The following is a 15926-nucleotide window of genomic DNA, read 5'->3' as shown; positions in this document are numbered from 1 at the left end:
TGGTGTGAAATACAGTGTTGTTAAAATGTTCAACATTACAAATTTTTAAGATTTTCTGTGGTGACACTGGTGACAGCCACAATGACGGATCACTCGATGATCTATTTATATTGTCTATGACATAAAAATGATGGTTGATTGATGCTAAATAGGCCTAGTGAAATAGTGAAATGTCCGTTACAATTGGCGAATACTATCATATTATATCAATCCGATTACATTTAAAATACATTCGTGCATTCGTATGAAAGTTCATTTGAAATGTTGAAGGTATTTAAATTCTAGGTGACACTTCATTCTTGCTAACACGATTTATAGGTTAACTCATATTGATCTTTCTGTTTACAGGACAAAGGACAATTGTTTTTCGAGGATAAATGGCCTTCTATGCGTCCAATTGTTGTAAAATTACTACAGCAGGAACCAGTCACTCAGCCCGAATGGCAGGAGTTATTTTATTCGGTTCATTTAGTCTGCCTGTGGGATGAGAAGGGCCCCACAAAAGTGCGAGATGCCCTGCAAGAAGATATTGTCACATTTATTAAGCAGGCTCAGGCCAGAGTCCTGGCGCAGTGCGAGGAGCAAGCTTTACTTAAGGCCTACATAACGGAGTGGAGAAAATTTTTTACACAATGCAACTATCTACCTACACCATTTCGACAACTAGAGACGGCCCTCTTAAATAAAACTCCCGGCAGTGGGCTTAGTTTTGGAACGCATAAAAAAGGCGCGTCCAATTCGGAAGAGAGTATAGTGAGAAAGCTTATGCTAGACTCATGGAACCAAAGCATATTTTTGGATATAAAACAGAGGTTACAAGACTCTGCAATGAAATTAGTACATGCTGAAAGGAATGGGGAAGCATTTGACTCCCAGCTTGTTATTGGTGTCAGAGAATCTTACGGTATGTTGTTTATAAGATAATTATTCCAGCTTACTACTTTTTTAGTACTACAGTTCGACTTACAACGGGGTTTCGTTCCGCCACTTTGGTCATGAGTCGAAATGGTCGTAAGTCGTATTTTATTATAACAGGCAAGTGCTTGCTGAGCGTACCTTCGAAGATCTATCAGTGTCCGAGTCCATATTTTAAAAGTATTGAACTGCATCATTGATTCGATTAAATTTGCAGCCATGTCTTCTAGCACAATTTTTTTGGGTGGTTCTTCAACTTCATCTAGTTTTCTCAGTTCTATTATATATTAAAACTATGTCTTTTTCATCACAATATTTCTTTACTTCTGGAATGAAACAGTTGACAAACCAGTCTTGAAAAAGGCGTTGTTGTGTCATGCCTTTTTATTCCAACAATAATGTAGCGGTAAAGTAAACTTATCTCTTTCCTTGAAGACTCTTCGATTTTTAGAATGATAAATCAAAAATGGCTTCAGTTTATAGCCTGCAACATTTCCATCCAACAAAAATGTTACACAATTTTTACATACTTACTTTAAACCCGGGAATGCACTTATGTGGCGCACTCTGGATTTAATATTGGGGGGGGGCCCAAGGAGGAGAATGTAAATTAGTCCCATAAGCTCTTTTTCTTCTTCATATAATTATTTTTAAATATTTTCACAATACACGGCGGCATTTTTGTACAGTTTCTTCTCATTTTTATTAAATTGGAGGCATATGGCGGTAACCGTTGAACCGTCCTGCGACCATGCTAGACATGTGCGCCTAGTACCTATGCCAGTGCTTTCCAAACTTTATGTTACTACGCCTCCCTTTTAAAAAAAAATCTTGGCTCCTCCCCCCCTTTATTTCATTAAATATTATAGAGATCCTTTTAAATGGTCAACATTGTAAGTACTAATACATATATATATTATATTCATTTTTAAATTAATTTGTTTTTCATGCGATGAATGTGCTTGTTTATTAGCACAATCAATTTCAATAGTAGTCAATCCAAATTCATCATCGTTCATTGACAAATGGATTCATGGACCCCACATCCTGAAGCGGGCCTCCAGGCCAGGAACTTTGGCGGACCCACCTACCTATCGCTGAGGTTAAGAGCAGTGTGGTGCTCTAATGTAGTGTTTCCTAAATTATACACGGGAGTTATCATTTATTTAAGTATATCGATCATCATATAGGTATCACGTCAAATTGCAACGCACAACCACATATTTAATTGATTTATTGATTGATTCATTCACTGATTTATTCACTCATTTTTTTTTTAAATTTCAACCAAATAGACAAGTTTAACAACAGAATTATCGTATTTGTTTAGACAAATTTGCCTCAAATTTCATCATTATGATTTGACCTTTTTATTTCATCTTTTTTCTCATCATCTTTCTTTCAAATTAAGGGTACTTATACAGTGAATTATTAGCAATTTTTAATACATCTACTTTAATAATGGAGCTGTCGAGTATTGACACATTATAATCAGAAAATATAATGCACAGTTATTATATAATTTAAAATATTCGTGACCATGAAGAATAATAGCGCTTAGACTTTAGACTTGGACTTTTTTTACTATTAAAGCTTATTTATGATGTGTGTTTATCCCACTTATTTGGTCAACCTGAAACGCCGGGCCCCCCAGGCTAGAGCCCTGTCAGCCCTCCCCAGCCATGACCTACACCACTCCGGAATTCGGGTGGACACCGAGAATTTTTTGACAGTTCCATTAGGGATTGGGTTTCTAAAAAAACGCGACATTAGTATTACGAAATTTTGTGTTAGAAATTAAAATCTAAGATTTTTTTCTAAAAAGGGTGCTGGAGAATTACAAATCATTTTTTTGCCATCATTTTTTATAGTTTATTGGCTTTCAATTTCAATGTTTAAAATCATTCTGATAATTTTTATGTTTGGGGGGTGCCAGGGCCCCTTGCCCCCCCCCCCCCCCCCCTGGGTGCGCCACTGGTGCACTAAGCTTATATTTGTATGTATCTTCACATTATGATAGCTTTCTTTCAAGCCGTAGCTTGCATTAAAATTTTGGTTACAGATGTCACCTTCCTTCTTCTTCAAATCTTAAGGATAATTTAAATTCCCGTGACAAATCTGATACGTTTTTCTCACACATGATTTTTTCGATCGTTGCAAATGTGAATGGGAGCCCCGCCCCGGAGACGATCAATAAAATTGTCAATGTCAATTGTCAATCAAAATTCTGATCATTCATCAACTTACTGTAATTCCAATTTTATTAAATAGTATTCTGGACCAGTTTCAACTGCCTCAGAGGGATAATGTCATTACAAAATTGCGTTTTATTTAAATTAATAATATAATGCCTTTCCCCCATTAATTGACAGTTAACACAATAAATAAATACCTCTGAAACTATTGATTTACCATACAGGCAGGCGATCCTCGACTTTCGTACATAATTGGTTCCTGAAAATGAATACAAAAGTAGAGCAAAAAAACATCAAAAGGTGTACATATTTAAAAATATTTTGGACAATGAGGAAATACATTCAATTGCATCATCTTTATCTGCACTGACAGCGTCTCCAGTCAATTAGTTATTATGTAAAAAATACCTCAGTTTAAATTTGTCGAACCAACCTTTACTTGCTTGAAATTCCATGTTAAATTTTCTTTTAATAGAATCTTCCAATCTTCATGCAAACTATAAGAGCTCTTGAATAAACTTGAATAATTGAAAAACTGGAAAGAACATATTTTTGATATTGATCATCAATCCATGATGACAAAGATTTCTCAATTTCATCCATTACCATGCTGTGTCTTTCGGAAACAATCTTTGAAGATATATTTCCATCGTAGACCGGCTTAAGTCATACAAACGGCCTATTGAAGCAAATGATTAGCCGCTATCAGGATGCTTCCATCGTTGTCTCGATCGTATGAAGTGAGTCTTTAATTTCTTTTTGTTAGTATCGACACTGCAGTATCTCCGTTTTTTACTCATGTTTATAAATTTATTATGGCGAAATATTTCGGGGAGTGGAGGAAAGGAGAGCAACTGCATGGAAGTGTCCAGTTTTTGCATTATCGGTAAAAATCTAAATTTTAAGATATTTACGAAATATCGAATTGTACGAAAGTCGAGACCGCCTATTTAGGAATGATGACCTTTTTCTAAATTTGCATAGCTTTCACGCATACACATACTCAGACATTTCGTAAGGCAATCAGGTGTTCGTTGGTCACCCTATTTATATTAGGTGGTATCATCATTTTTACATAAATTTATAAACTCAACACTCAACCTAACCTAACCCAACCATAGCAGGTGCCCCATCAGTCGTTACTGATACTAGTTTATAAATAAGAAATCGAGTATGATTAATATATGACTTAACCCTTAACACTCGAGTGCCGCCATATCGGCGGCATTAGAAGTTTCCCGTATTACTCGAGTGCCGCCGTAGCGGCGGCATCGCCTATAAAGTCATTTTTTGTAATATTTTCAGAAATTTTTATAATGCGATTTCAATCAAGTTAGAATGAATAATAATAGGTTATTACATTTATCTGAGAAAGAAGTCGGCAAAAGAATACTGCGTGCCTAATTTCAACATAGTATTTTTATCGGAATCTTCTCTTTTTTTATTCGTAGGTCGTCGCTTGCAAGCAATGTTTTTTTGTCACATAAATTTTATTTATTGAACGTTCCCAGACTAGAGTGAAGTGTTTGTCACGCATGATTTTGAAGTGTGTTTATATTTTTTATTGGTTCTCGCTTGCGCAGGGGCGTCTCGTATAGTTTACAGTTTTATATTTGAATACTGTTTTTGATGACAATACTTACTAGTATATTATGCCGATTCGGAACCTATATAATGTGAAATACTCTAATGAGTCAAATGAAAATTATTACGTATCGATTTATTATTTTTTGAGAAATCTTTTGATAATGTGTACCGCACTGGGAATGAGTTGTTATGAGCCCGAAACTAATTTAGGAAATTTACGAGACAGCCGCTTATATTACAAGTGTATTTGAAGGCAATTCATTTGTATCATATTTACAGTCATAATGGACGATTTACACTTTATAGCCAGTTCTCTACATACCGCTATTTCATTACGATTCTGTGATAAGCCAGAATTACATATTGGAGATTGCTTTGTGAAATACCACACAATCAAGAATTATAAATAAACTAAAAATAAGTACAGTATATTCATTATAAATTTATTTTACAGAATAAAAAAAAAAAAAATTTTTTTACATTTTTTTCACTAATTAAATGTTTTATATTGAAATTATGCTTTGTGCGGGAAAAAGTCTCGAGTGGGTGGTATGTACCTATAAAAAAAATTTCGAGTGGAAAAGGTTAAATGCATTAAATATATCTTCTCCTCTGGTTCGTTCCTTCAGTAGTAAAACTGTTAATAATTCTTCTGAACCAAACATATCTTTAAAAACCAATCGAATAAAAACGCACAGTTGTGCTATATCCGTGTAATCTACAGACGCATCAAATAGCGAGTATAGGCATTTACATTTATGTATTAATGTTTTCCTGTAGAATTTCTTCCAAGCTTAAGAGTGGTCTGAAGAGCTTGATGTTCAATTATAATTTAGTATAAAAAGGACCTCGGCGTCGTGTTAATTTAAATCAATCTTTTCGCAAAAATCACTAATCATCAGAGATTTTATTTCAAGAAACATTATTATTATTATTGATATTGTCGGGCTGCCGAACATTATTATTTTGATAAACACCTGCACGTTGTCCGCCGATCAGAAAACAGGGCTATCAAAATAATATATGTATTATTTTTAAAATGTTAATTTCATCATAGTGTTCAATCAAACCTGTGCAAGTACATACTGATAATTTGGGTGGATTTCGTAGCAAAATACTATTGATATATCTACGGGTATATTATTATTATAACCAAATTCAAATTGAACATAGGTTGATACTCAAATACTATTATAGTATGTTTATGATTTCGAGAAAATAATACGATGGTATATAATCCATATCAATTATTTGAAAACATTACATTCGCATATACATATTATAGTGTAAAGAACAGATAACTGTTTACTTTGCAAGATAACATCAAAATGTGTATATACTTATCTAAATGACATCGAGTGTGATGAATGTGTTTGTAATTTTGTGTATTTTATGTTTGTGTATCACGCATTGTCGGCCATATTTGCCGGCCTTTCTGATTGCCGTGATTTGTACACATCTTCCTTCCTGTCTTTTTTTATTCGTAGAAACAAACAGTATTTTTTATTAGTTATATGAAGTTGGCCTTGAATCTGTAATAAAATAATACACAATTAAAAGATTTTGAAATAGAAAAAAACACATTTCCAAGCTCTCAGCCGTGCTCACTCATGAATGTCATTCGTCATTTAGATAAGTATATACACATTTTGATGTTATCTTGGAAAGTGCGAATGTAATGTTTTCAAATAATTGATATGGATTAATTATACCATCGTATTATTTTCTCGAAATCATAAACATACTATAATAGTATTTGAGTATCAACCTATGTTCAATTTGAATTGGGTTATACTTTGCTTTGGGTATTCCATGTATTCGGGGCACCCGAGATAGTCCCACATCCCCTTCATCTTGTAATTGATATCTGGAAGATTTGGATTTGGCTGCTTCTACGTGGTGATGTTAATTGTTCCCGGTTCTTGATGAGGACCAGGAGAGGCTGTACGCCTCCAAGGTCAAGTGTTGTTGATTTTGGCTGCTTCTACGTGGTGATGTTATATGGTCCTTCTTGAGGAGGGCCAGAGGCTGCTCGCCTCCAAGGTCAAGTGTTGTTGTTTCAATTGAAGTTAGTTTAATTTCGACTCTTGCGATCTCGACAATCCATTCGGCCACCGCGTTCGCTTCTATCTTCTTTTGCTTCGCGGCCTCTTCTGTATCGGTCGTCCATCTTCTCTTCGTTCTTCTTTATTTCCTGGTTGCAGAGTGTAGATCCGGATCAGCGTCTGTTTCTGGATCCGAATCTGGATTGGTTGGTGTGTCGTCTATTTTCATGGTCAGTTATGGTATGGGCGGAGGTCGTGATCTTCGTTGTTGTGTCTGGTTATCGTCGATTTGTCCTTGCGCTTCTTCTTGGTTTTCTTTTTCGTGTTGGAGTGCTCGGTTCGGTGCTGGTCGGGATGTTGAATTGAGTTGCAATGGTTGTAAATCGTTGGAGATTGTGATCGGTCACGCATTTGTGCGAGATATCGTATGTGTCCTGGAGATATTGTTTTGTGAAGGCTTCTGTTTGTGAGGGATCGTGTTTTATTGCGAGTTCGCGTTTTTTCGTTAATCCCAATATGACGTTGAGGCACTCCTCGATTTCTTCTGTGTCTTCAGGATATTGGGTTGTTCCGGTAGGCGACGTAATAGGGGAGCCCGCTGGGGTGAACAGGGCCTCCCCTTCGTCGCTGCTAGGGTCGTCATCATGTTGTTGAATGGGCGAGGGTGGCATAGCCGTGGGTTCGTCTGCGTTGAGTTTGTTGTTAGAGTCGTTGGTGGTTGAGAGCTGAGGTGATGTGGGCTTGGGGCTGTCCGGTGGAAGTACATCCGTCTGTGTTTCAACATGTTGTTGAATGGGCGAGGGTGGCACAGCCGTGGGATCGTCTGTGTTGAGTTTGTTGTTAGGGTCGTCTGTGGTTGAGAGCTGAAGTGATGTGGGCATGGGGCTGTCCGGTGGAAGTATATCCGTCTGTGTTTTGTTGTTGGCTGTATGTGGGGATGCAGTTGGCGCCAGGATGTTGGCGGCCTGTGTTTCCTTAGGTTCGCTGGCTTTGTGTGAGCTGGTCGGTGAGTGACTGCTCCTTCTCGGCAGTTCTACCTTGATCCTGCGGTGAAGTGCGTGATGTAGGTTGTGTATCAGCCTCCCTCTGTCGTTTTCTAGGAGGCTGACCAGGACAAGAGGCATCGGGTGCTGGCTCCTGCCCCGGGTCATCCTCCTGACGTTGATGATCGGGAAGCCGCTGCGGAGGAGGTCGTTGGTGATGTCCTCCGTGTGTACGCCGATCGAGAGGCCCCTGATAACGACCGACATCCGGTCGCTTTCTTGTCCTGTGTGTATGACGGGGTTTGCCTCCTTGATCGGCGGGTGTGATGGAGATCTGTAGTTGCGGGATGGTGGTCTGTATTGGTGCGTCCTGCTCTTGTTGGTCCATGTGTGTGATGATATGGAGCTGGCGTTGTTTGTCCTCCAGGTGTGAGGTAGGGCAGGCGACGCGGCGTGGATAGTTGCCGCGGCTTCGTCTTGGTACGCCGTCAAGAGCAGGAAGTGTAGTGTCATGAAGTCGCGTAGTCTGGTAGGTTTGTATGCAGCGAGTTTGTTGATCTCGCTGGAGATTTGCTCCATTGTGGAGTCGGTGGATGGTCGTCTATACATTTGCGCTGTTGGTGGCAAGTAGGTATGTTGATCGGTTGGCGTGTGGATGAATCGCTGTTGGTAGCGGGTAGGTATCTTGGCTGGTCACTTGCGGCGGTGAAAGTAGGTAATAATTTTCTTTGTCGGCTGCTTTCTATGCGGTATCTTGTTGTGAGTGAAGGTCTCGGCTAAAGTTCTAGGCAGGTATCGGAGCGCAGGTAGGGACGTCTGCTCGCGACGGGTGCTAGACCGCATATACCCATATATATATCAATAGTATGTTTGCTACAAAATCCACCCAAGTTATCAGTACGTACTTGCACAGGTTTGATTAAAAACTATGATGAAACTAACATTTTAAAAATATTAATTCATAATATTATTTTGACAGCCCTGTTTTCTGATCGGCGTACATCTTGCAGGGGTTTATAAAATAATAATAATGTTCAGCGGCGACAATATCAATAATAATAATAATGTTTCTTGAAATAAAAATTGAATGTCGAGCTCTCCAGCCCCCCCCTTAAGGGGACGCTCTACAGAATTGCCCTTGAGAATTGAACATATGATTTTTTTACATGTGGTCCGGAATTGTTGCTCTACTGGTAATATTCAAAGGTCGCCGACAATGCTTTGGTCTAAAGTAAATAATGATCTCTTAATTAAATTTAAATCATAACACTGTCAAAGTGTATAAAATATGGGGTGACCAAAAAATGATATCTTCTAATATACGTAAATGTTACTTAATTCAATTTGTTAATCAGCTGTTTGGTGGGAAATATTGCAACCAATATGATGGATAGCCATGCTATAAACTTAATAATAATATATTAATAACGTTTTAACCTGAAATTGTCCGAGCTAAACGTACGGAGGATGTTGAAATACATATCTACCAACATTTTTATTTCATGTGCTTAATGTTTTATTTCAAAAAACATTATTAATGAATAGTATTTATTTTGAATGTGTAAGACCTATTACATAATTATTAAAAAAAAATAGGTACATATTGTTCTAATGCATATTTTTAAAAAAAAGTGGAATATAGTGATGTCTGTTTATTATAAAAAGAAAGTGACTTTTTATTAAAAGAAATGAAAATATAATTAATTATATTTTCATTTCTTTTAAAATGGAATTCTACCAAGTAAATGCTAACTCAATTAATGACTTTTTATTACTTACCCGATTAGTTTAATTAATTTAGTCTGACACTTTTACAAACAAGTAACGCAATTTTACTTTTAGTTGGTAGGTACAATAATTATTGTATTTTGTTGGTAAGTAAAGCCAATGCAAGAAATAATTTATACTTATAAAAAATGATTATTAACGTGGAGTCACCCACAGATTTTTTTTATTCAAAGCTAGCGGATCGCTAAGAACAAGACAAAAGGTACCGACAGTATTGAAGCGCCCAGGGCTGTCGAAGACGTCTTACTTGCTTTTATGAAAAATTGTTTTTAATTGTGTGCAATTTGGCGGAAAAATATAATATATACAGTTGTTTACCATTCGGTTATCCAATGAGCTGGGCTTAGTTTACTCTTCTGCCGACATCCTACAGTTTTATTTTTTATCTTGCCCATCTCGCGTAAGGCTATTTGATATTATAGAAGTCACACAGTACAACAGTGTTTAAATCTAATATGTAATTGCACAGTTTAGTTAAAAACTATAACGAAATTAACATTTTAATGATTTACAGATTTTCCTATGTTATATCAACTTAATAGCAATTTTAATGATACAAGATACATATTACGATATACCCAAAATACACATCATCAGATAATATGTGAAATATTTTGATAAACAAAAAAATAAGAACAATACAAAAATAACATAACATAATCAGCTAGTCTTTTCATGCTTATTTTAAATGAATGTTGTATGCCGTTTGACGCTTGGAAATATGTAATTATTCCATCTGTACTACTGTACAGATGAAATAATAAGAAAATAGCTTACTAGCAATTTTTAACTTTAAATTTGCAACTCTTTAAAACGCTCCATTAGATTGATATTATTTTGCCCTGTATTCCTACGTTCCCCCTGTATTGACACCCACGGTGGTCGCGCGGCTTGAGCGTTGGACTATCACGCCGTGGGTCTCGGGTTCGAATCCTGGGTCTGGCAAGTACACATATTGTTTTTCAATTTGTGTGTGAGTCAGGGTATGGACCTAATAGGTTGAGCAAGTGGCTGACATCCATTTCTCGTAAAAAACAAAATTTGTTAATACAAACCTCTACTCTGTAGAGGCCCATATGATCCTATTAGGATCGGACATGGTCGGATATGATATGTGTATTCCTACGGCCGGCATCAGGTTGCGTCGTATACATGTTATGTTTGAAGATAATAATACTAATAATAATAATGATTATTCATTCGACTGAGAATTGTAATTAATAATTATTGCGTTTCTTAAAATAAATCCCCGATGGTTAGAGGTTTTTGAGGTTAGACTGAATTAAAATGACATCCTTTCAACGCTGAGGTTAATTTCTGACTAAACTATGAATGACCTTGTCCTGTTCAGCTCAGTCTTAAGCTCATCACTTGTGTTCTTTGCATGACTGTATTTCTTGATAATGATAGGTATATGTATCATTGATTGAAGACATTTCAGTTTTATTTTTAAAAATTTTAAATAATGCCCGGCTTTAATAAAACCCTCTTTCCATATTTCACCATGATCGAAGGGTTTCTTATGTTTCATTAAAACATCTGCTACTACCAAAGAAACCACGGTAGCTGTCTTGGATATTTCATTAAACTTGGTGAGAAAAGACTTGACCAGACAATAATTGTGATTTCAATTATCTCACTTTTTTTTTACGCAACTCAGTACCAGGCGGATAATTTCCATCATATTTTCCATGGACAGTTCTTCAATGTTGCCTCTTTTCGGAATTGATACACTTGAAGTACAAATAATACAAATATAAATAATATAAATAATACAATTTATTATTATGTCCGCGATCGACCAAAAATACCTTCGCAATCGTCGCACTGACCATCCCTGGATAGATGAACCCAGAGTAAATGTGGACTCTACAAATATAATTGAATTTTTTTGCAGTCAACCTCTGCTCGAACCCTGATGACAAGCTACAAATCTATAGAGAAAATTTCGAAGCCGCATACATGCAAGCGACAGAGGCCTTCTATCGGTTAAAGGCAAGCGAGCAGTTGCAAGCGAACGGAGTTCAGGCGTACATGAAGTACGCTGACAGCAAGCTCAGAGAGGAGGAGAGCAGGGCCCAGCGCTACCTAGAGGCAGGCAGTGGGAGTGTTGCGGCCCTGACACGCTGCTGCGAAGCCGTCCTGCTGGGTGCGCCCCTGCCCACGCTTCTGGCCGAGTGCGCACCGCTCGTCCGCGCTGGAGAGACGCAGCGCCTCCATTTGATGTTCAGATTACTAGACAGGGTGCCGGACGGCGTGTCACCCATGCTCAGGGATCTGGAGACTCACATTGTGGATGCTGGCTTAGCCGACATGGTTGCCGCTGCCGACATCATCACACAGGATTCGGAAAAGTATGTCGAAAGGCTGCTGGAGCTGTTCAGAAAATTCAGTGCTCTCGTGAAGGATGCCTTCCAAGATGACCCCCGTTTCCTAACGGCCCGGGACAAAGCCTATAAATGTGTGGTGAACGACACAACCGTGTTCAAGTTAGAGCTGCCATCGTCGGCCAACGCCCGCGGCAGCAAGGTGACTGCCCCTGAGAGCAAGTGCCCCGAGTTGTTGGCAAACTACTGTGACATGCTGCTGCGCCGCACTCCTCTGAGCAAACGCCTCACCAGCGAACAGATCGAAGCTCGCCTCCGAGATGTCCTCCTCGTGCTGAAGTACATCGAGAACAAGGATGTATTTATGCGGTATCACAAGGCCCACCTCACCAGGAGGCTCATCCTGGACTCAAGTGCCGACTCGGAAAAGGAGGAAGACATGGTGGAGTGGCTGCGAGAGGTGGGCATGCCTGCGGATTACGTCAACAAGCTTGCCCGAATGTTCCAGGACGTGAAGGTGAGCGAGGACCTCAATGCGCATTTCCGAGCGGAGACGGCGCGCCATGATGCCATCAACATCAAAATCCTCAATGCGGGGGCATGGGCGCGAGGCTCGGAGCGCGTCTCCGTCAGCTTGCCACTCGAACTAGAGGACTACATCCCTGAGGTGGAGGACTTCTACAAGAAGAAGCATTCGGGACGCAAGCTGCAGTGGTACCACCACATGAGCAACGGGACGATCACGTTCGCCAACGCGGTCGGCCGCTTTGACTTGGACGTGACCACCTTCCAAATGGCCGTTTTGTTTGCGTGGAACCAGCGGCCCCGCGACCGTGTGTCCTACGAGAATCTACGCCTGGCCACCGAGCTCCCCGATCCCGAGCTGCGCCGGACGCTCTGGTCCCTGGTCTCCTTCCCCAAGCTCAAGAGGCAGCTCCTTCTGCACGGGCCCGTCGTGCAGGCACCCAAGGACTTTGCAGAAAACACCCAGTTCTGGATTAATCAGGAGTTCGCTCTGGTGAAGAACGCCAAGCCGCAGCGGCGGGGAAAGGTGAACCTTATTGGCAGGCTGCAACTCAGCACTGAGCGGTCGCAGCTGGAAGACAATCATTCCATTGTACAGTTGAGAATTTTACGGACACAAGAAGCTATAATAAAAATCCTCAAAATGAGAAAGCGCATTTCAAATTCATCTTTACAGGTCAGTATTTTCAACTTTTGCTTGTAAAATTCACATCATTTCAATCTATTCCATGAACTTTGTATGTTGCTTCAAAAATATTTTTCCATAATTTTAAATAAACTACATTTCCTCTCTAAAATGTACATATTAGAATAAATTCTTATGTTATATACTTACTTATATAGTATAATCTTTAATTTGTATTTTTCCGCGTCAAATAATTTATTTTATCAAATTTATTCGTTTAAAATTATTTATTTTGTCAAATAAACTTTTTTATCTATTATTTGTTGTGTGAATGAAATTTTATTTAAAGAATTTTTATACTGGGGCTTAATTAATGTCCTATACGGTTATAGCGCGTGTACACATGGATTTACTGGCACCAATAGTGTGTATTTTAAACTATAGTGACAATAACTGTTTACACGTAAAAGTGCTGACTGTCTCTCCAATCTCATTCTTCAAGAGTAAGCAAGACGTGATGTTGTCATTTTATGGTACTATTTGACAGGTCGTAAAAATCGGTTAACCCCAAAATAGGTCTCTGTGTAGTTCGTTTTTTGCCGGCAGGTTCACCACTATCATTCTACTGCGCAACTGTCGCCTGAAAATTCAGAAACTTCCGAACTTTTTTGATTCATGCATACAATCTTGCAAATACAGGATAATACATGTTTACACGTACATTTTCTTGTTATGGTCACAATAATACCTACTGTCGGCAATAAATCCATGCACGTGTAAACGGGGTATTACTATCCAGTGGGTAATTGTCCCAGAACCGTTTTAACAAATCAACAATTCAATTGTTGTAAAAACCAAATGGATATTGACTCAATATCAAATTTGTAGAATTCAACCAATTTAATGTATTTGTACTGTAAGTAAATATAATTTAAATTTAAACTGATTAGAAATTAGCTTCGATAGTGAATGTATGTATCGCAAGTTACCCCAGTTTCATCTGTTGATAGTTTAATTTTTAAAATTAACGAATTTAAATTTTTCAGGCGGAGCTGATTGACATACTGAAAAACATGTTCCTACCTTCCAAAAAAATGATAAAAGAACAACTCGAATGGCTAATCGAACATAAATACATGCGAAGAGATGACGACGACATCAACACATTTATATACATGGCATAATTAATGTTTAAAGAGTTAATATTATGGAAGATAGTTATGAATGAAAAAAAAAACAATTACATGCTAACAACAGTGTAATTAATCACTTGCTGTACCAGTTAATATTTACTCCCTGTAAAACATGCGGGTGCAGTTAAAATGTAAAATAAAATACACAAGAAATATCTGAGCAAAATAAATGAAATACTCACTTTTTATTTACATTATTTTTTTATTATAATGTTTGAGTTCTGGATTAGAACCATATTGCCACTGTCAATACTTACAATTTTGTGTTGTTCCTTTAGCCCGGTAGCGCATATAAAATTGTCTCGACTGCAACATGGCCATAAATCAATACTGCCAGCAATGTTGCGACTCTATTCCGTGCACACAGCCGAGGAAATGACATTATGCGCTGACTGCGAAGAGCAACGTCTATCTGCGCATGCTTCGGTGTACAATTTGCTTTGTTCGACATGCAGCCTGTGACAAGTGAAATTTGTTACATGCGACAGGAAATGTTTCATTCTACCAAAAATGTTGCGTACACGCTGTGTACAACGGTACATTAAACTTGAAAACAAGGCAAAAGGTCCCTCAACACGACGCGCAATATAGAGTATGTGACACCACAACATTGCACGCAATATATTTCTACATGACACGGGAGATATTGCATGCTCTTGGTCTGCGAGCGAGAACGCGCGTCAGATGTCGGCGAGTGTAGACGGGTATGCAACATGACAGCAGTGTGGGGAAACGAGATCGTACATCAACTCATCTAGCTTTCAAAATCAGTTGTCATTCAAGTAAAATTTACAAATGATTTGTCAGATATTCTAAGATCACTTGGATTATCCATTCTCTTTGTAGTTGGTAGTTTCGCACCCACCGCCTTTTCTTTCTCTTACGTTTCAATAAACTAATCATTAGAATAAATATGCACATACACGCAGCACTGCAGTACAAGCAAAATGATCCGAGTCAACAACGCAGATGTTGAGCGTCATGTTCTGCGATATGTTGCCCCATTCGTCCCCTAGTGAATACAGGGCTTAAGTTACATGTGTTTTGTGAGTAAACAAAAGATAATTTTGACATGTTTGCATGTGCGACCCGACGTACTGTAGCGAATAATGGCATGTTACAAATACTCAAAGCATCCAACCGTACGCTGTGCTTCGAAAATAGATGTTTGCGCCAAATACTGGGTGTGTGGGTGGTATGACTTTATTTGGACATAATATACTGTTTAAACACAATCACTGCTGACCTTTTAATTACCACATTTAAATAACACGTTAATCACATCTAATGGCCAAGTACTCCAAATGCGCCAGTCGCGGTGTTAGCACTAAATGAGTTAATTAAGAAGGAATGTGTACACGCAAGTTGGGTAACATGATCAATCTGATAGTTGACATCAATGACATTATTAATGGACGACGCATTCAGTACAGTAGCTAGCAAGTAAATTCGCCCATAGTGACATTCGCACGTGTATAGGTAGACATCACGCAATATCATTATGAGATATCACGCATCGGGAATTTATAGCAATATCACCTTTATTGTAACGGCGTTAGAACAGTGTTTCTAGTATCAATGTTCGTTTGAGCGAACCTGTTCGAACCGAACTATTCGGCAGACCCGACAAAAAGTTTCAGGAATTTATAGCAATATCACCTTTATTGTGATGGCGTTGAACAGATTATGCCATTCGGCAGACCCGACAAATAAAGTGAGTGTCATTTTTTTTCCCAGATGCTT

At 38.4% G+C, this 15926-nt stretch overlaps 1 protein-coding gene across 1 annotated transcript; it reads left to right on the top strand.

The window, feature by feature from the left end:
- Positions 1-107: 107 nt before the first annotated feature.
- On the top strand, positions 108-14377 carry Cul5 (cullin 5). The gene is made up of 4 exons (XM_085942108.1): positions 108-270; positions 349-904; positions 11411-13041; positions 14037-14377. Exons 1-4 carry the CDS (start codon positions 262-264, stop codon positions 14172-14174), a joined length of 2334 nt encoding a protein of 777 aa, XP_085798234.1. The 5' UTR covers positions 108-261; the 3' UTR covers positions 14175-14377.
- Positions 14378-15926: the final 1549 nt, after the last annotated feature.

This window comes from Rhyacophila brunnea, unplaced genomic scaffold (genome assembly GCF_057557595.1).
Source record: "Rhyacophila brunnea isolate RB1 unplaced genomic scaffold, BYU_Rbru_1.0 scaffold_14, whole genome shotgun sequence".
NCBI lineage: Eukaryota > Metazoa > Arthropoda > Insecta > Trichoptera > Rhyacophilidae > Rhyacophila > Rhyacophila brunnea.
Note: the sequence above shows the minus strand (reverse complement) of the source record. Positions and strands in the feature narration are given on the sequence as shown.

What these genes read in the sequence shown, in the direction of transcription:
- Cul5 (XM_085942108.1), top strand. An exon ending in TGGTGTCAGAGAATCTTACG is followed by an intron (nt 905 to 11,410) that starts GTATGTTGTTTA and finishes ATTTTTTTGCAG; the next exon opens with TCAACCTCTGCTCGAACCCT. An exon ending in TTTCAAATTCATCTTTACAG is followed by an intron (nt 13,042 to 14,036) that starts GTCAGTATTTTC and finishes TAAATTTTTCAG; the next exon opens with GCGGAGCTGATTGACATACT.